Source organism: Amblyraja radiata, chromosome 6 (genome assembly GCF_010909765.2).
Source record: "Amblyraja radiata isolate CabotCenter1 chromosome 6, sAmbRad1.1.pri, whole genome shotgun sequence".
NCBI classification, from domain to species: Eukaryota; Metazoa; Chordata; class Chondrichthyes; order Rajiformes; family Rajidae; genus Amblyraja; species Amblyraja radiata.
The window spans coordinates 28661583-28683989 of record NC_045961.1 but is presented as its reverse complement, the minus strand read 5'-3'; the positions used below and the strand labels follow the sequence as shown (position 1 = coordinate 28683989).

The window sequence follows — 22407 nt, the reverse complement described above, 5'->3', positions numbered from 1 at the left end:
GCTTCAGGCCGCCGCCGAAAGCCAGAACGCCGCACCAGCAAGTCGGGCCACCGCTGCCTCAGCCCCGAAGACGGCCAGCCTCTCGTTGGTGAGTCCTGGCTGGCTCTGCCTCCGGAGCCTCGGGGTCAGTCGCAGGCTGGAGGCCGCCAGCTCCGCCATTAGGCCTCAGCGCAGACTGAGGCAGAGAAGGGGGATACGACACGAAAAAGTCGCCTTCCCCCAAAGGAAGAGACAGAGAACATGTTTCACCCCCCCCCCCTCCTAACACAACAAACTAAAACTTAACCAAAACAAGACAAAAAAAACAACAGAAAAAAGTAAAGACAGACGGACTGCAGGCGAGCCGCAGCTGTTAACAGCGCCGCCACTTCCGGAGTGCCTTTTCATGCCTTTTTTGATGATTTCAGGATAATGCCTTTTTCACGATGGAGTGCTTAAATCAGCCGTTTTTTGCCGCGTTAACATAACTTACAAGAAAAATATATACCGCTGGGGCGAAACCCGGCTGTAAGTGGTGACTGGAGGGGTGCGTGGGAAAGAGTCCAGTCTTTGCAAACTGGAGTTATGCTTTAAGTAGGTGTGAAGTGGTGATTGGGGAGGAGTAGGTGGGGAAGGGTCCAGTCTTTTCAAACTGGAGTCAGGCTGTGAATAAGTAAGTTTATTGGCCAAGTATTCACATACAAGGAATTTGCCTTGGTGCTCCGCCCACTAGTAACAACATGACATACAGTGACAGTTACGAATGACTCAGAAAACACTAAACATTAATAATAATAAACATTAATGATAAAACACCATTGATCAAGCATGTGAACCAACAAAATACCAGATCAAAGGAGGCTACAGATTTTTGGCTGTTAAGTAGAGCAACTACTCGTGGATAAAAACTGTTTTTATGTCTGGCTGTAGCAGCTTTGACAATCCGGAGTCGCCTTCCAGAAGGAAGTGATTCAAAGAGTTTGTGGCCAGGGTGAGAGGGGTCAGAGATGATCTAGCCCGCTCGCTACTTGGCGAGGTGTGAGGTGTGAAGTGTTGGTTGGGGAGGGGATGTGGGGTACCAGAGTTAAGTTTCTGTTTATTGAAACTGCAGTAGAACTCGTTCAGGTCGTTGGTCAGCTGATGATTGTCCAAAGAGCGGGGGGTTTTCCTCTTGTAGCTTATGATTTCTTGCAAGCCCTTCCACACAGAAGAAATCATTTGCTGAGAACTTGCCCCTCAACTTCTCAGAATACCTTTCCTTGGCAGCTCTGATTCCTCTTCTTAGCTTGTACTTGGCCTGCCTGTAGAGGTCTGCATCCCCGCTCCTGTGGGATCGACCCCTGCAAACGTCAAGATGCCTAAAGTCAAGTCAACGTCTTGTAAAAACTGAACGATTTGGTGAGAGTGTACGGGAGTGAAATATTCTCTACAGATAACTGTGCTGTTTTGCAAAGAATGTGAGAAAGCAGTGTATCATGAGAAGAAATATTTCGTCTCCCAGCATGTACAGACAGCTAAACACAAGTCGGCGGCAGAGAAACTGAAAGTACGAAATACGCAAGCTTGTCTCATCACAACATTTACTGCTGACTCCAGTCGCAAATCTGAGTTTGAGTGATCTGTGCAAGGCATTCATTGATGCTGGAATTCCACTATGAAAATTGGAAAAACATATCTGTGAGGTTTTTTAGGGAAATCCACAGAGGAACATATACCGAGTGAGTCATCATTACAGAAAAATTATGTTGACAGCAACTTCATCATTGTTCTGCAGAAAATTAGAGATGAAGTTGCACGCAACAAAATATGGATCTCCATAGATGAGACAACCGATACTGTGGGGAGATATGTTGCCAATGTGGCCATTGGTACACTGGAGGCAGGTCGATCAACAAAGGAGTATTTGTTGACATCGGAAGTATTGGAGGTCAAACAGCTCAACTGTTGTGTTTAAGAAGGAACTGCAGATGCTGGAAAATCGAAGGGGAGGAGACAGCAAGCCCTTGCTGTCTCCTCCCCTTCCCAGCTCTCCCTCAGCCCTCGGGCTCCTCCACTTCCTTTTTCCTTTCTTCGCCCCGCCCCCCCTATCAGTCTGAAGAAGGGTTTCGGCCCAAAACTTTGCCTATTTCCTTCGCTCCATAAATGCTGCTGCACCCGCTGAGTTTCTCCAGCATTTTTGTGTACCAGCTCAACTATTGCTCAGTTGTTTACATCTTCACTTGCTGTACTTTGGCCAGAATGTATAAAACACACAAATATTCTTCTGTTTGTGACTGATACAGCTCCGTACATGAAAAAATCTGCTCGTGCTCTTAAAGTTTTATTCCCCAAAATGTTGCATTTGACATTAGCCCATAGAATTGCCGAGCACATACGTAGCTTGTTTCCAAATGTCGATCGCCTAGTTTCCAACTTCGAGAAAATCTTCCTCAAAGTACCGTCACGTGTGCAGTTGTTCAAGGAAATGGCACCCGAGATTCCGCTACCTCCTCAGCCCGTTTTGACTAGGTGGGGTACATGGCTCTCTGCTGTACTCTACTATGCTGCAAATTTTGAAAAGATAGAAGAAATTGTCAACTGTTTTGAAGAAGAAGAATCTGCTGCAGTCAGGATCGTCAGTGAAATCATGCAGAAAAAGTCCCTCCACTGCGATCTTGTGTTTATTGCTTCCAATTTTGCAAACTTCACACAAGCTATCACTTCTCACAGCTATCACTTCTCTTGAGAAATGTGGCGAAACATTAGTGAATAACTTGCAGGTTTTCAACAAAGTAACTGATGATATTCGCAAAGTTCCTGGCGATGTAGATAAAGACATCAAGGAAAATGTGAGAGTGATTTTAGCTAACAAAGATCTTGAAGAAATACAAAACATTGCTAAAGTTCACAAAGGTAATTGTAATGCACAAGATATCAACATGAATATAGAATTTGTAGCTTGTTTTGGGTATGCACCAGTGACCTCAGCTGGGGTAGAAAGATGTTTTTCACAACTGAAGCATATTCTGTCTGACACAGCATAGTTTAACACAAGATAATTTGCTAAAAATGATGTTAATTATGTGCAACTAGGCAACTTTGGTCATTTAATGTAGTATACCTTTATAATGATCATTTTTAACCATATTTTGGTGGTGGAAATAAATGCCTTTTTATGTCAATAAATGCCTTTTTCGTGCCTATTTTGTAATTTGATGATGCCTTTTTGCCTGCCTATTCCTGGCTCGAGTGATGAGTCAGAGTATAGAAGTGAGATGGACCGATTGACCAAATGGTGCCAGCATAACAACCTGGCTCTCAACATCAGTAAAACCAAGGAACAGATTGTGGACTTTGGAAGAGGAAGGATGAAGACCCACAATCCTGTTTATATCAATGGGACGATGGTGAAGAGGGTCAAAAACTTCCAATTCCTGGGCGTGCATATTTCCGAAGATCTTTCCTGGACCCAGCACACTGATGCAATTATAAAGAAGGCATATCAACGCCTCTACTTCCTGAGAAGATTACGGAGATTCGGTATGTCAACGAGGATTCTCTTGAACTTCTACAGGTGCACAGTAGAGAGCATACTGACTGGTTGCATCATGGCTTGGTTCGGCAACTTGAACGTCCAGGAGTGGAAAAGACAGCAAAAAGTTGTGACCATTGCCCAGTCTATCACCGGCTCCGACCTCCCCTCCATCAAAGGGATCTATCGAAGTTGCTGCCTCAAAAAGGCAGCCAACATCATCAAAGACATCCTGGCCACACACTCATTTCACTATTGCCATCGGGAAGAAGGTACAGGAGCCTGAGAACTGTAACGTCCAGGTTCAGGAACAGCTTCTTCCCTACAGCCATCAGGCTATTAAACACAACAAATAAGCTCTGAACTACAACATACTATCATTATTACTGCACTATATTTGTTTATTTATTGAGTATGTGTACCCATCTAGCTATCCACACACTGTGTAAATATATATATACACATACACATACATATACATACATACATACACACACGCACATATATATATATATATATATACACACACGCTGAGCTTTTTTCCGCTCCCGTTATGTACTATATGTTTACATATTCTGTTGTGCTGCAGCAAGTAAGAATTTAATTGTCCTATCTGGGACATATGACAATAAACTGTCACTATTACATTTCTATTCTTGCTTGCTCCTTATCCAAGTTCTCTCCTTGTTTGCGAAACCAAATCCTGTCCAAATAACTGAGACCTACGATCCTGATCATCACCTTTAATGCGTTCACCAGATTCATGTTCCTAATTAAGATGAACACAAAGTGCTGGAGAAACTCAACGGGTCAGGCAGCATTTCTGGAGGAAATGAATAGGTGATGTTTCGGGTTGGGACAATTCTTCAGACCCTTCCCAGTAAAAAGCTGATAACTCACCGTCACCTGGAGTCTCCCACACTATCAGTCACTGTAAATTGCACCCCTCAGTCACCCTTTTGCATTGCCACCATCACCAGTATTTCCCCTCAACATAAGTACATTTGAGCCCCCTGTCTCAGTGAGGAATTACCATATCTCCAATATTTATTTTTTCTACGTTCCTTTGGGTTTTATCTTCTCAATACCTTTGGTTCCTGCCGCAATTCTGAAATGAGCTGCTTTAAAAAAAGTCACAAAAATCATTGGGGTTTTTTTGGTTCTAAATGATTTACCATTTCTGTTGCAGCATCTAATTGCCCCATCTTCATCCAACATTTCACTGTCCAGCTCAGTCAAATTGCGCTGGCTCCACTCTATCTACTGTCTCACAATAACCTTTCCTTGGCCTTCTCTACATCTACACATTTCCCCTTGGCAATGCAATTGAAAGGCTTAATGTCTGTTTCCAATACCCTGCTCTCTACAAGTATTTCTTCATTCTCAAACCACTGGTCCAACGTCCTGTGATGACATAGATACATAGAAAATAGGTGCAGGAGTAGGCCATTCGGCCCTTCGAGCCTGCACCGCCATTCAATATGATCATGGCTGATCATCCAACTCAGTATCCCGTACCTGCCTTCTCTCCATACCCCCTGATCCCTTTAGCCACAAGGGCCACATCTAACTCCCTCTTAAATATAGCCAATGAACTGGCCTCAACTACCCTCTGTGGCAGAGAGTTCCAGAGATTCATCACTCTGTGTGAAATTATTTTTTCTCATCTCGGTGTTAAAGGATTTCCCCCTTATCCTTAAGCTGTGACCCCTTGTCCTGGACTTCCCCAACATCGGGAACAATCTTCCTGCATCTAGCCTGTCCAACCCCTTACGAATTTTGTAAGTTTCTATAAGATCCCCCCTCAATCTCCTAAATTCTAGCGAGTACAAGCCGAGTCTATCCAGTCTATCCATGACGAACAGCAATGCTGTCCAATGTTTCGACTGTCACCTTTGAAAAGATCCACCAGGTCCATACCCTTGCCAGTGGATCCATACTCCTTCCTGGTCAATCTCAGACTGACGCAGACTGTTTATAACCTCTGCCGTTCTCAACTCGGTCACTTTTCCACACCAAACATCCACTTTTCATCATTGCCACTGATCATCGGCCCATCTGCTGATAAAATTCTCATCCAATTCTTTGTCTTTTACAAGCTTACCAGTCTAACTCCACCTGCCCCAGCCCCTGACCAACACAAATTTGTTGCAAAACAGCTGGTAATTTCAACAGCCAAAACTCTGCCCCTATTTCATGCCAAGTTAGGTCTGCAAAATCCTTGGCTTTCACATCCTGCTTGAAACTTCAAATTCTCACCATGCATAAACCTTTTTGTCGACCAGCCTTGCTCTGACATCTGCAATTGAATTGAATTGAATGCCTTTATTGTCATTCAGACCTTACGGTCTGAACGAAATTTCGTGCCTGCAGTCATACATACATCATACAATAATAACAACAATAAACACAAATTAACACCACCACAGTGAGTCCTCCAAGCACCTCACTGTGGTGGAGGCAAAAATCATAGGGCTGCAGTCTCTTCCTTCCTCTTCTCCCTCTGCACTGAGGCGATTCCCCACCGGGCGATGGTACAAACAGTCCCGCGGCTCACCGAACCCCGCAACGGGCCGGCTCAAACACCGCGGCCCGGGGTGGTCGAAGCTGCCGCCCTCCAGTCCAACGGACGCAGCCGCTGGCCCGCGGCTCAACCCCGGACCCAGGTCACCGCCACCAGAACGCCGTCCCAGCCACCGGAGCACCGTTCCAGCCCCGAGCCGGATCGCCCGGATCTCCTCTAGTTCTAGAATATCTTGCCACTTAAATCTTCTGTAAGTTTAATTAATATATTAGTATAATGGCAGAGGATTATTATGATGAGGATCTCTTCTCAATTCACCAACCCATTCTCTTAATTATTTGTTGTTTTTAAGAGTTCCTACACAAGTCTCCATTCATGTGCTTTATACGGGAGCAGATGAATAGGGGGCCCCCATACTATTATTTTTCAATACTAATCATTTGTACAAACACAGATTCCTTAAAATGGTAATTATTTAATAATGTTACAGAATATATACAAAATTACCTCTTTTTCTGGTATGAAAGCAGTTGGTCCACTTGCCATAGGTTGAGGGACCCTTGCACCATTTTCCTGTTTATAGAAAGAGCACATTGATTAATTGCTCAAACCTGCTGAACATCCCAGCAGTCTGATACAGATAGATACCTAGAAATTATAGTGCATACATTAGGGTGGGCTGGAATGGGGAATATGTTACCATAACAAACTTTAGTTACAATGACAGATCAGATGTTGCGCATTCTGTCCTGGTCCACATCTCCAGAAAGATGCGGGAGGGAGGGCAGAGAGGAAAGAGGGTTTGGGGTGGGGTGAAATAAAGTGTAAATGTGACCTAAAGCACAGACCAGCTGATTGCCATGGAGTGTAGGCTGGGCCAAGAGTGCCCAATGACTGGCATTCCCAGTACAACATGCTCCTAACTCCACTACAATGTTCCTAAAGAAATTTGCACAGGAATATCACATCACCCATCGTCTGTGCCCAAGCAGAAATGACAACTGGATCGCAAGGTGATTAATAATGGATGGCCCGATAAATTTTCCAGAGTGATGCACAATGATTTGAAGAAGTCTTCATCAGGTGTCTCCCTCAGTGAGGGATGGTTTAGGGGGCAAGGATGCCAAAAATTAAATAGCTTTCTGCAACTACACTTCCAGGCAAGACTGAGATTACAATTGTTTTGCAGTAGATGCAATGGAGAAGAGACGATTGTCCACTTTTTGCAGAATATGGATTTGCAAAGAGAGTCTGGAGAATGTTACAAGGGTCTTTGTCACGTTTGTCCCTAACTGCTCTGTAACAGAGGACTCTAATTTACGGGCTGTTCCCAGGGACACATTTGGAGACGGAATCAAGTGCTGCTGGAAGATTATCAACTCGATGAAAGATGCTCTTTGGTCTGCCCGAAACGTGTTGGTCTTCCAGCACAGGGAGATGTCCTTTAGAGAATGCATGCCAAACGTGGTTCAAGCATGCCAAGATTCTATGGAGGAGGACCACCGCAGTCTAGGTTCCTTCCTCTGCTGGACATTAAGGGGTTGTGGATGAGAACAAGGGATATCACCCAGGGACCACATAGGTGGCAAGGGTGTTTTGTTTAAAGATAGGACCAAACATTACTGACTGACTGAGAGCGTCTTAAGACATTTGTGCCCAGTTTTTTTGTAAAATTTAAGAAAGAAAAAAATGTACAAAAGAAACATTGAATCTTTATCTTTCATGGAATATGCATTCCATCTTTGTATCATCATGAATAGATTAGCCCTAGTGTAACTTAAGTAATTTCATTTTGGGGATATCTACCTGTATACAATGGATTAACACCGCCATGGCTAATCAAACCTTGTTGACAAGAGTCATTCTGAAAACTAGGCATAGACCAGACTAATTTCCAAAAGCTGCAACTGATCTTGTTATCATCAATTATTAATGAGACTTTAAAATTGTGTTTATAATGCATGAGCTGTTGTACAATGCCCTCTGCAGAACCGTTGTAAGTGAAACCCACAGGAATGCAAAAAAGTCTGCACAAACAGAATTCATTTGCCAGCGTGGATTTTTATTTTATTTTTAAATCATGCTAGACTTAAAAATATTTCATTTTTATGAACTTTTGCTGCTATTTCGGCAACAACCACACTAGAGTCTGTGAAACCATGGAAAGGTATTGACAATTTCTAATTATATCTACAGTAGTCATTCTAGCATTGCAGTCTTTGGAATAAGACCATTGATTTTGGGTCAAATTATTGTATTTACAAGTCCACTGGGACCAATGAAATGACCAAGTATCTCCAAAATATTATCTACTTGAACATTAAACCAATATACAAGGAACAACACTTCCATCAGTGAAGGGTGGATTCCAAGGTGACATACCGATCGCCACCTCCTCTAATAGCAAGATTAACAGTAAACAGTAAAAAAAAAAACATCACAGGACTCAACAGGAACATTAACACAATTTCACAATAAACAATGATATGAATGAACCACTAAACAACTCAAAAATAATTCTTCAGTTCAGTGCTCTACATTTGGGTTCCCCAAGTAGACGTTCATAATTAATTTCTCTCAACAATTCATGCTTAATAGATGATCCATCTTCAGTTTCCCAATTAACTTGGGAGATATTGTATCCCGACTTCTAGTCATCTGTTTTTCTTAAAATATGAATGAATGTGGAATTATATATTTTTGTTCAGTTTACTCTGCACAAGCCTCCTTTAGTCAAATGATCAACTTCATTCTTTTACAAAGTGAGCAGATAAAATGTCTATAACCCAACTTTATACCAGATGAATCTTCACAAAATTGCAGAAGGGAATTCAAAACGATGAACCTTAAACAAGTGTAGTCACTGATTAGTCAGCGCCCTTTCCATAGGCAGCACCCTTTTCAGAGCAGATATCAGAACTACACGGAAGCATCAGTGTGGATTGGAGCAAATCAGTTGTGAGATTTAAACCTGCAAACGACATAGTTCTAAGAGGTAGCACTATATTTAGCATGGTTCATCCAAGCAATTTGCATTAGCTCAGAGAAAGGCCATGAGGTTATAGTTCTGAGAAACTAAAAGTCTCAAGATCAGTCTGAAATACTGATATCCCAATGTGGCAAGGGTAGAAACAGCCAAGTAAAAGGAACCATCTCAACCACGAATTTCACTCTCTCATTCCTCATCCTTACTCAAGTACAGAAACCCACTGCATTTCTGCCTTCTCCAAAATGCGTCTCCGAAAATTGCTTCATTCCCTTCATAAGCTTTCACCAGGCAGCGCCTCAGTGACAAACCCCAACACACCCACCTTTTCTTTTCTAGCTTCCTCTTTAGTCAAAAGATCAACAGCACTTCTTTTAAAACAAAAAGGAGATGCAGATAAAATTAGGTGAGCGCACAAGGAACAGCAGATGCTGGAATCTTGAGCAAAATACCAAGAGCCGTACTAATCAGGCAGTGTCTGTGGAGGCAATGGATAGGCAACTTTTCAGCTCAGGATCCGACAGTTCCCGAAACATTGTTTATCCATTCCCTCCACGGATGCTGCCTGACGTACTGAGTTACTTCAGCAATTTGTGTTTTGCTTTGGATAAAATTAGGTAATTGGCTTTCACTACTTCCAATTCAAAAACAAAAAACTTAAACCTTTGGAGAACTAAACATAATAACTATTCCTTTACATCATGAAAATTAAACGCTCACCACTTTAAATCATCTAAATTGTTAGAATACTTTTTCCTTCCAAAAAATTATAGATTGCATCCTCACTTGGGACCCATTCCTCTGCGTAAAACACAGTCCATGATGTTATTCTGACACTGAAGGTTAACGGCACATTGCACAGGAACTCAAAGTGTGTATTATTTAATTATATAGTTTACAAAATGAACAGGAACTGGCTTTTCAGCTAAAAGAAGAATTTCAATCTAAATAACCATAACTGAGTGGATTACAGGGCCAGCAATAAATATTCCAATTGACTAGAAAATAGAGTGTTAACTCTTAAAACCAGTCTTGCGTAACACCAATCAAAGTTGGTACAAACAAAGAATAGTGTGATAGCCAAGAGTGTTATGTTATGGCCAAGTTCTGGGGGCATAGGCCTCTCGGTTATTGGTTAAAACTGACTGGTTTCCAGGTCGAATTACAGAACTATTCGTAGTGTGCGCTCCATCAGTAAATGTAACCAAGCACGTCATCATCAGTTAGACAACAAAATAAACAACTGTAAGTAGTTCCTATGCCTTACCTTTACACCAGCTGGTAATATGGGAGCTGGAGGTTCATAGCTTAGCCTCCAAGCACACTGGCTTGTTTTCCAGTTGATGTGGGCTGTACCAAATATTGACACTCAAAGGTTTCGATTATGAACATATTTTTGTTGCAAAGGTTATTGCCAAAAGTACAAGTAAGACCAATCTGAAGACCTGGTCTCCAGGACATCACACAGATGACACTGGCATTCACAGCACCTAATCAGCCTCCGCGGAACTTCTGTTAGTCTGCAGCAAAATTAGGAAGACATGAGCTCTGTGAAAAGAATAAGCTCTTCTCTCCGTACTTTTCATCTTTGGAAGGGAGAGAGAGAGATGGAATGTGTAGGAGTGAGGACGCAGAGTCTCTATCTCCGCTACATTGACATCAGCATCAGGGGTACCTCCTGCACCCATGCAGAACTCATGGACTTCATTAATTTCACTAGTCATTTCCATCCTGCACTCAAATTCACTTGGACCATTCAGACAACTCCCTCCCCTTTCTTGATCTCACTGTCTCCATCACAGGAGATAGACTATTGACTGATGTCTATTACAAATCTACTGACTCCCACAGCCATCTAGACTGCACTTCTTCCCACCCTGACTCCTGCAAAGACTCTATCCCCTGCTCCCAAATTCCTCCGTATCCATCGCATCCGAGCCCAGGATGAGGTTTTCCATACCAGGACATCCAAGATATCCTCGTTTTTTAGGGAATGGGGGTTACCCTCTATCATAGATGAGGCCCTCACACGACTCCTCAGTGTCCAGTAGCTCTGCTCTTTCTCCCCCTCCCCCCTTTGCATCCTAGGCCTCCTCCACTGTCAGAGGAGCAAGTTTTTAGTAGACACCCCGAAGGTGTTGGGAGTCTAGGAACGCATTGCCAGGAATGGTGGTGGAGGCAGATCCAATGGTGGCATTCAAGAGGCTTTCAGATAGGCACATGGAAGTGCAGGGAATAGAGGGATATGGAACATCAGGCAAATTAGATCAGTTCAGCTCGGCATCAGGCACAGCACAAACATTGTGGGAGGATGGGTCCGTTCCTGTTCAATGTTCACTTTCCGGAAGTGGTGGCGCTGCCCTGGCAGCAGCGGCTCGCCTGCAGTCCGTTTGTTTTTACTTTTTTGTGTTGTTTTTTTTTGTTTTGTCTAGTTAAGTTTTTGGTTTTTAGGCTGTGTTTATGTGGGGGGGGTTGAAACCGGGCTTGCTGTCTCTCCCTTCGGGGGAATGCGACTTTGTCGTATCCCCCTTCTCTGCCTCCGTCTGCGCTGAGGCCTAATGGCGGAGCTGGCGACCTCGAGACTCCGGAGGCAGAGCCAGTCAGGACTTGCCCTGGGCTCGCTCCCATGAGGGCGGTCCGGCTCGGGGCTGGAACGGCGCTCCCGTGAGGGGCTGTGGCGCTCCCGTGAGGGCGGCCTGGCGCGGGGCTGAGACTCTCCCGTGAGGGGCTGTGGCGCTCTCGTCGGGGCGGCCCAGCCCGAGGGTGGAATGGCGCTCCCGTCAGAGCGGCCCAGCTCGAGGGAGGTACGGCGCTCCCGTCGGAGCGGCCCAGCTCGAGGGAGGTACGGCGCTCCCGTCGGAGCGGCCCAGCTCGAGGGAGGAACGGCACTCCCATCGGAGCTGCCCAGCTAGAGGGAGGTACGACGCTCCCGTCGGAGCGGCCCAGCTCGAGGGAGGAACGGCACTCACGTGAGGGCGATCCTGCTCGGGGCTGGAACGGTGCTCCGGTGGCTGGTACGGCGTTCTGGCGGCGGTGACCTGAGTCCGGGGTTCAGCCGCGGGCCAGCGGCTGCGTCCGCTGGACTGGAGGGCGGCAGCTTCGACCACCCCGGGCCGCGGTGTTTGAGCCGGCCCGTTTGCGGGGTTCGGTGAGCCGCGGGACTGTTTGTACCATCGCCCGGTGGGGAATCGCCTCAGCGCAGTGGGAGAAGAGGAGGGAAGAGACTGCAGACCTAAGATTCTTGCCTCCACCACAGTGAGGAGGTGCTTGGAGGACTCACTGTGGTGGATGTTAATTTGTGTTTATTGTTGTTTATTATTGTATTATTGTATGTATGACTGCAGGCACGAAATTTCGTTCAGACCGTAAGGTCTGAATGACAATAAAGGTAATTCTAATTCTAAAATTCTTTGAGAAACAGCTTTTATTTCTCCCCCTTTTCTGATTAAGAGTGAATGGCTTAATTTCACAAGTTGAATTTCAGCTGACAGCTTTCTAAAATCTCTTTGCTATTTAAAATGCTTCATCTATATTGTGAAGGACATCACTCTTTATGTCATCAGCAAATTGATTATTTTTATTTACTCCTAACTCAACAGTTCAGGACTCCAAGAAGCCATTTGATGCAATCCTTTCTAAGAATCCACAGCAATATAAATCAACAGTCTACTACTTTTACTAATCATCTCGTAGATAATTCATTTGGCATAATTCACTTTACAAACCCAGTGTAACTCTGAATGATTAAGTTAATTGTGTAGGAAGGAACTGCAGATGCTGGCTTAAATCGAAGATAGACACCAAAAGGTGGAGTAACAGCGGGACAGGCAGCATCTCTGTTCATTAATCCCCGATTTAAAGCTTTACTCCCCTTAAGGTGCTATCACCTTACTCCAATATAAATTCTGCTCCAATGTAATTTATTCAACATCTTCTATTTACAATTTATCATCATGTCCAAGGAAGTAATTGCAACAGGTACAATAACAACATTTAAAAGATATTTGGACAGGTACGTGGATAAGTAAGGTTTATAGTGCTGTGGGCCAAATGGGAGTAGCTTAAAATGGGCCATCTTGGTCGGCATTGACATGTTGGACTAAAGGACCCATTTCCATACTGTACGACTCCTACCATTATGTAGAAGGTATAGGAGTCCAAATACTGTGGCATACTGGTTCAAGAATAACTTTTTCTTAACAACCATCAGGCTGCACAACACTAACTTTAACTCTGAACTAAGGATTATCTTTGGTTACATAGAGAAATTTGTTTTGTTTTTTTAATTGGATTGATGTTACTAATTTAAAGAAAGTTTGTTTAATATACACTAAATGTATATGGTGCTTGCAGGCCTGTCATGTCGCTGCAAATAAGAATTTCATTATTCCGTTGTTGGTACCTGACAATTAAACAATATTGACTGATTTTAAGGGATCCACGTGATCTTCTAATCTCCAAAACACTTATGAATATGAAAAATATCTACTTTGATATCCTTTGCACATTTGTTTTCATTCCGCCTTTTCACATTTCCTTTTACAGTTCTTACCGTTAGTTTGCACAGATAAATGTGTGTCCCAGTATTCCCCATGACCACAATGCAACCGTTACAATAAATCTGCAAGCTCTTCCTTTTGACATTTTCTAAAGTCCAATCCCTCCCTTGTTCTCACCCACCACAGATGTACAGCCGTTTCTTGACAGGTGTAAACTAATTGCCTGTAAACCCGTTTCTCTCTATCTTTGGAACACTTCCCACTGCTCTGATTTTATTTGTTCAATTTTTTTTAAATTACTCATATGCCATATGTTAAAAAGATGGGTGTTAGCAAATGGAAATCAGTCATGCATTAATCTAGAACCAGTAACACTTCATGCTTTTCTTTCAAACACTAGACTGATCTTTTATCACATTACAACTATGACTGCATAAATATTTTCACATTCTCATGATTGTTAACCAAACCTGGCTCATTACTTATTCGTTTGGCCTAATGGCTCAAGGAAAAATATGAACAACAAGCCAATGGAGAAATACAGGAAGGATTTAAATAGGGAGCAGGGTTTAAAGGATGGAATGCCTGCACTTCAAAGCTACCCTGATGCATGACCAAGTATTATGGAATTAAGGAGAATAATGTACAAAATGTTGCACAATAGGTGTGATGGGATTTTGGGCAGTACAAGGTTATTAAGAAGATGGGACAAGCCTGCACATGAAGCAAACAGCATCCATGGCAAGTGGCGCAGTGCATGCTAAGGTGCAGACATGAAAACATGATAGGATAGTAATGGGAGGCAAAGCAGGAAACTACTGGAGTATAGGTCCTCCCCTTGGTTACAAACATCCGACCTATGGATATATAAAGTTTATATGTACTTTATGATATTTAATATGCAATGCATTTTTTTAATGTAAAGTTGCCCCTTGTCTGGACCTTGAGTCCGTAATAAAGTTTATTATTATTATTATTATTACGGACAGCCCACACTTACGTTACAGCATTTGGGAGACCGGCAGGATGGATTTGCTGGTAGCTGTGATGCTGGAGGCATCTTCTGCCATGCAAGAACTCTGGTTATGGTAAACTCATTGTACCTTAGAGATCAGAATGCTTGAGTTAACCGCCCTGGTTCAAATACACACATATAGGTTGGCCTATATTTGCATTTACATTTTCATTGGCAGGCAATCACATTTCCAACTTGCAGCACAGTGGCGCAGCGGTAGAGTTGCTGCCTTAAGAGCTGTCCCACCTACGTGTCCATGGCACGCAAATTACGCAACCTCGTGGTCGCGTTGAGGCGTACGGGCATCGTATAGCCGCTCGGGGCCGGTCCCACTTAGAAGCACGGAGGGTACGGAGTTGTGTGCGACATCGCGCGGGACTCCTAAATTTTTGTAGAGAACAAAATCTTTGCGCGCCAACGGCCTGTCGCGGAAATGACGGCCAAAGTGGAACAGGCCCAAGACCCTGGCGCGACACAACGTCTCACCTTCAACAGCAGCAGAAGCAGGCAACCGATCGCCGAACTCGGCCTGGGGCTCACGGCCGTTGCGGTCCGGATCCGCCCCCACTTCTACTCCCAGAGTGGGGCCAAGAAAATTGAAGATAGACACAAAATGCAGGAGTAACTCAGCAGGACCGGCAACATCTCTGGAGAGAAGCAATGGGCGACATTTCAGGTCAAGACCCTTCTTTTCAGACTGAAGAAGAGTCTCGACACGAAACATCACCCATTGCTTCTCTCCAGAGATGCTGCCGGTCCCGCTGAGTTACTCCAGCTTTGTGTCCATCTTCAAATGACGTCACCCGCTCCAGACAGCTGTGCGTATGCATGTAGTCGCGCCTGACCTTCGCCGGACCATTGTACCTCAGCGCAACCACGAGGTTGCGTAATTTGCGTGCCAAGGACACGTAAGTGGGACAGGCCCTTTACAGCGCCAGAGACCCGGGTTCAATCCACTGGAAGCTGACTGCACAGAGTTTGTACGTTCTCCCTGTGACTGCATGGGTTTTCTCCGGGAGCTCCAGTTGCCTCCCATATTCCAAAGACAGAAAAGTTTGTCGGTTAATTGGCTTTGGTAAAATCATAAAATGTCCCTAGTGTGTAGGATAGTGCTAGTGTACGGCATGATCCCTGGTCAGCGTGGACCAAAGGGCTTGTTTCCATGCTGGATTGCAGCGGCGACTGCTGGCGCACGCAGGTATCGAACCCGGCGTTCGGAAGCCGCGGTCACGTGACTCGGGAGGGGCTGCTGTTTTCGGGTGGCTTCGTTTTCGCGCCACAGTTGTGTTGCTGACCACTATTGTGGTCAGACGTGTTTGTGAAGAACTGCAAGCCAAAGAGCTATTTCGTGAATAAATAAGTTCACATAACTTGGTTGCCGTCCGTCATCCGTCAAAGGATCTCTAAAGTCAAAAGCAAAGACAAAACCGTTCGCATTACGAACAGTTCTCAGGAACAGAATTCTGTTGTGGTCAATGTGAGATCACAATATGCCAATATAAATCTGATGACCAGCTTAAAAATACTCTAAAATATAACACATTTGATTAAAATAACATCCTGAATGAATGGAGGCACAAGAGATATAATAATACTGAAAAATAGACTACGTTTTAATGTCCATGATATATCCTTCAAGATTGTGGCATTCAATATGTAATCAGTGCACAGATTACCAGCCAATCATATTTGCTTGGGGATAAATAAAATAATTCATGTTCATAAGACATAGGAGCAAAATTAGGCCATTCTGCCCATCGAGTCTGTTATCTTTCGCTCATTGCAGATCTATCTTTCCCTCCGAACCCCATTCTCCTGCCCGCTCCCCATAACCCGTACTAATCAAGAATCTATCTACCTCTACTTTAAAAATAACCATTAACTTTGCCTCCACATCTTTCTGTGGCAATGAATCCTGATTTTTCACTGCTTTTCTATTTATTTATTTATTTATTTAAAAATCAATTGCTTTTTTTTCCCCCTTTTTCCTTCCGCCCACAATATTAAATATGTAAAAGAATATGTGATTCTGTTCCATTCTGTTTGTAGTTTGTCTGGTTGTTTGTTTGTTTGTCTTTTTGCACAAAGTCCGCGAGCATTGCCACTTTTCATTTCACTGCACATCTCGTATGTGTATGTGACGAATAAACTTGACTTGATTTGACTTGAATCCAGATTCACCACCCTCTGACCAAAGAAATTCCTCCTCATCTCCTTCCTAAAAGAGCGTCCTTTAATTCTGAGGCTATGACCTTGGGTCCTAGACTCTCCCACTAGTGGAAACATTCTCGCCACATCCACTCTATCCAGGCCTTTCACAATATAGGTTTCAATAAGGTCCCCTCTCCTCCTTCTAAACCACAGCAAGTACAGGCCCTGTGCCGTCAAATGTTCATCATATGTTAACCCATTCATTCCTGGGATCATTCTCGTAAACCTCCTCAGGACCCTCTCCAGCTCATCCTTCCTCTAATACGGCGCCCAAAAATTGCAAAAATTGTTTTTGTATTCCAGTCTTCACAAAATAAGTGCTATTATTTATAATAATTTAGAGAACAAAATTGGACAAAAGTGTCAATGGACGATCTTCAAGAGGGGATATTATTAACAATAAGTTGCAGTTATGTTTAGTCATTTTCACATAACCAAAAAATATATAATTGTGTCAAGCAATACTACCAAATGAACCAGTACTGAACTGAATCAGGAATAAAAGATTGAAGAAAGCTGGTTAAACACAAGCCAGGCAGTGTAGGGTAAACTTGCTACTGTCGCTGCTGGACAAAAGTGAACAAATGGTTTGTGAACAGAATTAGCAGCTTTCATGGTGCAAGCTTAAAAATTACCAATGTCAACCTGGCATCATACCACTGTGGGAGCCACTGTATTAATGCTACAAGTTTGGGAGTCATGTGCGAAGGCAAAGGATGCCACAATTACGAAATATGGGCACTTCAATGCATTTACTATCAGTTTATGCTGCGTTCACAATCTATTCACCAAATACAGTTATTTGTTAACACTTACAATCACTTTGGTTGGTCAGAAAAGGGCATAGCAGCCTTATGCTAGGATACACAATATTTAATGTATATAGAAGAAATATTGATCTTCTGGCTTACAATAAAGTACAGTAAAACTCTGATAATCTGGCACCATCTGGTAGTAACAGACTGGCAGATTTTCTAATAGGTTACTACTTCATGAGTCAAGAGTGTTCAATTGTCACATGCACCGACAGAACAAAAAAATCTTACTTGCAGCAGCTTAGCAGGCCCTTAAGCATAATACACAATTTCAAAAATCAAAATATGTCATTAAGTTAATAACTGTAATACTAGGTAACAATTATAGTGCAAAACCAAAGTCCTCAGTGCAACAAAAGACATAATCCATAGAAGTTCATAGTTGCCGAGCTTAACGTTGTGTAGTGTTCAGGAGCCTGAGGAGCAAAGGAGGAGGACGACTGACCTTTATTGCCTTCCACCACAGTGAAGAATGCCGTGGTGCATGTTTATGTTAAATTCTATTGTGTATTGTGTGGGGTTTTTTTCTATTGTATCGCTGCTGGCAAATTCATTTCGCTGTACCCTAGTTGGTGCATGTGATCGTATTGTAGGTTGTTGGAAAGAAGCTGTTCTTGAACATGGCGGTCACAGTTCTCCTACGCTTGCAAATTAATTCATAATTTATTTTTAATGTATTATTTTTAATGTAACCAACAAAACCCACAGAGTTCAAAGGGAGCTTGGGAAAACAGTATGTAATAACTAGAAACTGCAGATGCTCGTTTACACAATACTGGAGTAACTCAGTAGGTTGGCAACATTTCAGGTCGGAATCCTTCTTCAGACTCAACTCCAGCACCTTGTGTCTTTGATGGAAAACAGGGCCTTGGTGAGTTTAAACGTCCAAGAGGGCCCCAGTGAGTTTAATAAAGGGAGCGGAGGCAAACAGTAGCACCAGAGTCAGATGCCAAAACATCAGGATTTCCAAACAAACAAATAACAGAATAGTGGAACTTCTCCTTATGCAGTACCTGACCGCCTCATGTAGAGACAGCATCTCTGTGGCTGTTGTGGTAGAGTTTGTCAGTTGATGGTAATATTGGGGAACTTGCCGATGGTAGAGCCATGGAATCCCAAACGGTCAGTGATTTTAAAACTTTCTTGGAGTAGGGTCATTCTCACTACTAATCGCTTGAGCAAATTTTACATCACTTTTCAGGTCATACCAGGATGTTACCCAAATACTGTTGCTTGCTGGTGTGGATGGGTTCATTTGCTGAGATGTTGCAGATGGTATTGGATGTAGTGCAATTAGTGAACATTACCAGTGTTGTTTTACAATGGCAGGAATGTAATTGATGAAGCAACTGAAGATGGTTGGGCATCATTATCCCGAGGACAACTTCTTCACCGTTTTTTTAAATGGTCATGCATTATTTATAATTAAGTGTGGTACTGCTGCAGAATTCCCATCCGATTCTTCACAAGATTGTTCAGCCCTACCTATTGCATGCCATGTTTGCAATTGAGTTTGGATGGAATCCTGCACTGCGGTTTTACTAGGTTGACATCTCATCTTTATACATGTCAGGTACAACTGTTAGCATATGCCAGGCTGCAAGGTTATAACATGTAGCGTGCATTTCCGCTGCCAAATGTGCCTCATGACTGTCCAGTTCCAAGACGTCAGATCTGTTCTGAATCTTTTCCATTCAGCAGAACATTAGTGCCAAAAAAATACAATGCAGGGCAAGACAATGTCCATGCAAGGAGAGTGCAGTGGCCACTTCTAGAAATACCCTTGTGAACAGATGCAATAAAAATCATAAAATCATGAGGGGAATAGTTCGGGTAGATACAGAGTCTCTTGCCCGGAGTAGATGAAGAGGACCTGAGGACATAGGTTTAAGGTGAAGGGGAAAAGATTTTATTGGAATCTGAATGGTAACTTTTTCATGCAAAGGGTGGTGGGTGTATGGAACAAGCTGCCAGAGGAGGTAGTTGAGGCAGGGATTATCCCAACATTTAAGATAGAGATAAGGAATGCAAGGTGTGAAAACAAGACATCAAAGGAGGGAGTTCAAGGAAAATGTAGAATAGATAATTGTTAGCTAAGAAAAGGTAACAAAGCAAACAGGTAAAATATAATCAGGGACAGTCAGACTGGTCGGAGAACTGGGAAGGGGGGAGGGATGGAGAGAGGGAAAGTAAGGGTTACTTGAAGTTAGGGAAGTGGGATTTTCCTGCATCCAAATAAAGTCTGTCTGCTGCAAGTGCACAGATTGCCTGCAGAACACATTGCTGCACACCCTAGTGAGGATACTTGGGATCGTCCGAATTGATACCATCCCAAGCACCAAAATAGATCCCCAAAGAGAATGCCTTTGGAACATTTGGCATACTGTAAATATTCCATGGAATTAAGTATGCTCTGTAAATAGAGCTGAAGAATAAAGGCAAACATTTTGATGTGCTAATTTAGTGTCCCATATCTATTTGTGCATCAAACCTGCTTTGTAATTGAAAGTGTATACACTTGTTAAAATACAAGGAGCATTTTGTTCTTTTGCTGGCTGGCACAAGAAATTGTCATTCAACAAATTGGAATTGTATAGAATTGTACCTTTACATAAAATGGCAGTTTTGGCAATGACACAAGTATCATTTAAATGTTTTCAGTACACAGGAGACTGTTCAAACATCAACTTTGAATCAGAAGTAGATCATGCCAATATACAAAAGAAACATGCTATCACAATAAGAGGCACCACATACGAGGCACCTGGCCACCAAAGATTTACCACCAAGGACTGAATGACTAGTCAACAAAACTATGGACAGATACAAAAAGCTGGAGTAACTCAGTGGGTCAGACAGCATTCAGAGACTGACATCGAGTGCTGCTGGAAGATCATCAACTCTGTGAAAGACGCTCTTTGGTCTGCCCGAGCGTTGTTGACCTCCCAGCGGAGTGAGATGCCCATTGGGGAATGTTGCCGACTGGCCCGCTGCAGACCCCAGGAGCACGTGCTGAGGGACGCACTGAAGCTCAGGGCAGCCAATGCCAAGGCTCGGTGGGGAGGACCACAGTCTAGGGTCCTTCCGCTGCCGAAAATGTGGGGGGGGGGGGGGGGGGGGGAAGAAGGGAGGGGATTCCACGTCATTGGGCCACATGAGTGGCAAGGGTGGGGGATAAATTTGTGCAATATGTGTAAACAGTATTGAATGTATGTAAAGCCTCCGAGAATGTCGGATGGAGTTTTGTGAGGATCATGTATTGTATATATTTATTTCTCCAATAAAGTCTCTTTTGAAATTTTTAAACAAAAAGCATCTCTGGAGAAAAGGAACAGGCGACCTTTCAGGTCGAGACCCTTCTTCAGACAATGGTATCTTTCCCTCACCCCTTCATGACATTAACCAGGCTGGGAACATTGAGTACAACTGCCCACTCAAACATGGGTCAGATTGGATACTTGTATTGTTTACTAACTTTGAAACATTAGATTGTGTTCTCTCTCGAAAAAACTAAAATGTATAATAACGTTCCATAATCTCATCAGCAGACCCCAGCGTCAGAGTTAACAACCTGGCCCAGTCAGATTTTCTGCTTCACCATGCAGACCTAATCCTGTCAACCAAAACAGGAGTGAGGAAATCAAAGCGAATGTCAACAATAAATAGATTTGCAGGCAAGTAAGAAAATGGTAATCAAAATTAATTTCACTTATAAAAGACAGACCAGTCATTTGCAATTCTTTGTGGAAAATTACACAACGAATGAGGGACAGAAAGGGAGCTTTACAAGGGAAAGATATTGCTTTAAATAGAAAAAACATGGAAATTAAAAATGGGAGCTAAATTATAATTATATACCTTAATAATATGTTTCCATAAAGCGGTGCAGGGGGAAAAAAGTGAATACTGAACCAAAGGAGGAGTTAAAAACTGAGAAAATGTTTCTCTGAAGAGAAATGTTGTACAAAAGTCTCAATGTGGGAGGTAGTCCAGACACTGAGGCTTTGATGGTAATCAGAGTTGAGGTACAGGCATACAAGTGGAAAGAGACTGTAGTTTGGATGCTGCCCCACTTAGCCTGGAGGAAGGGTACAAATATGGAGAAGGGTATGACCATGCAGGCATTTCAGTAACATCAATATTTTTCAAATTTGAAGTGTGAGAAACGAGAAGTCAATCAATCAATGGGATGATAGATGAGTGTGATATTGCATAGGACATGATACAGACCAAAGAGTTTGGGTCAATTAACATGAATGGAACAGCGAGCAGATGTTGGAACATTGCTATTGGAAAGCAATATCTGGTCATCTCCTTTCTCAAGGTATGTCCTTTAATTCTCAGGCCATGGCCTCTGGTCTTAGACTCTCCCACCAGTGGAAACATCCTCTCCACATCCACTTTATCGAGGCCTTTCACTTTTTGGTAAGTTTCAATGAGGTCCAACCTCATTCTTCTTAACCATTTTGGCACCAGCATAGGCGAACAAAACACTATGTGGTATGTACCTTTGTTAGGTTCCTAAACATGGGCTCAAAAAATTGATATGTTATTTGTGCCCCTTTCATGACCCCCGGCAAAGCCCGAAACGACCCCCATACCCCCGGCAAAGCCCCAAACGACCCCCATAGGGGGTCACGACTCCCAGGTTAAGAACCACTGTTCTAAACTCTAATGAGTACAGGCCCAGTGCCGTTAAACAATCATCAAATGTTAACATAGATACATAGAAAATAGGTGCAGGAGTCGGCCATTCGGCCCTTCGAGCCTGCACCGCCATTCAATATGATCATGGCTGATCATCCAACTCAGTATCCCGTACCTGCCTTCTCTCCATACCCCGATCCCTTTAGCCACAAGGGCCACA

The 22407-nt window shown here is 43.3% G+C and overlaps 1 protein-coding gene across 5 annotated transcripts in view; it reads right to left on the bottom strand.

The window, feature by feature from the left end:
* Positions 1-22407, bottom strand: part of sesn3 (sestrin 3) — a 114029-nt gene that overhangs the window by 57975 nt on the left and 33647 nt on the right. For 3 of the 5 annotated variants that reach the window (XM_033022398.1, XM_033022395.1, XM_033022397.1), the window contains exon 2: positions 6522-6587. The exons of the other annotated variants lie outside the window; for them this stretch is intronic. In XM_033022398.1, coding sequence (XP_032878289.1) covers positions 6522-6560 — 39 coding nt within the window. In that variant the 5' untranslated portion in view covers positions 6561-6587. The remainder of the gene's footprint in view (positions 1-6521; positions 6588-22407) is intronic. 5 annotated transcript variants of the gene reach the window in all.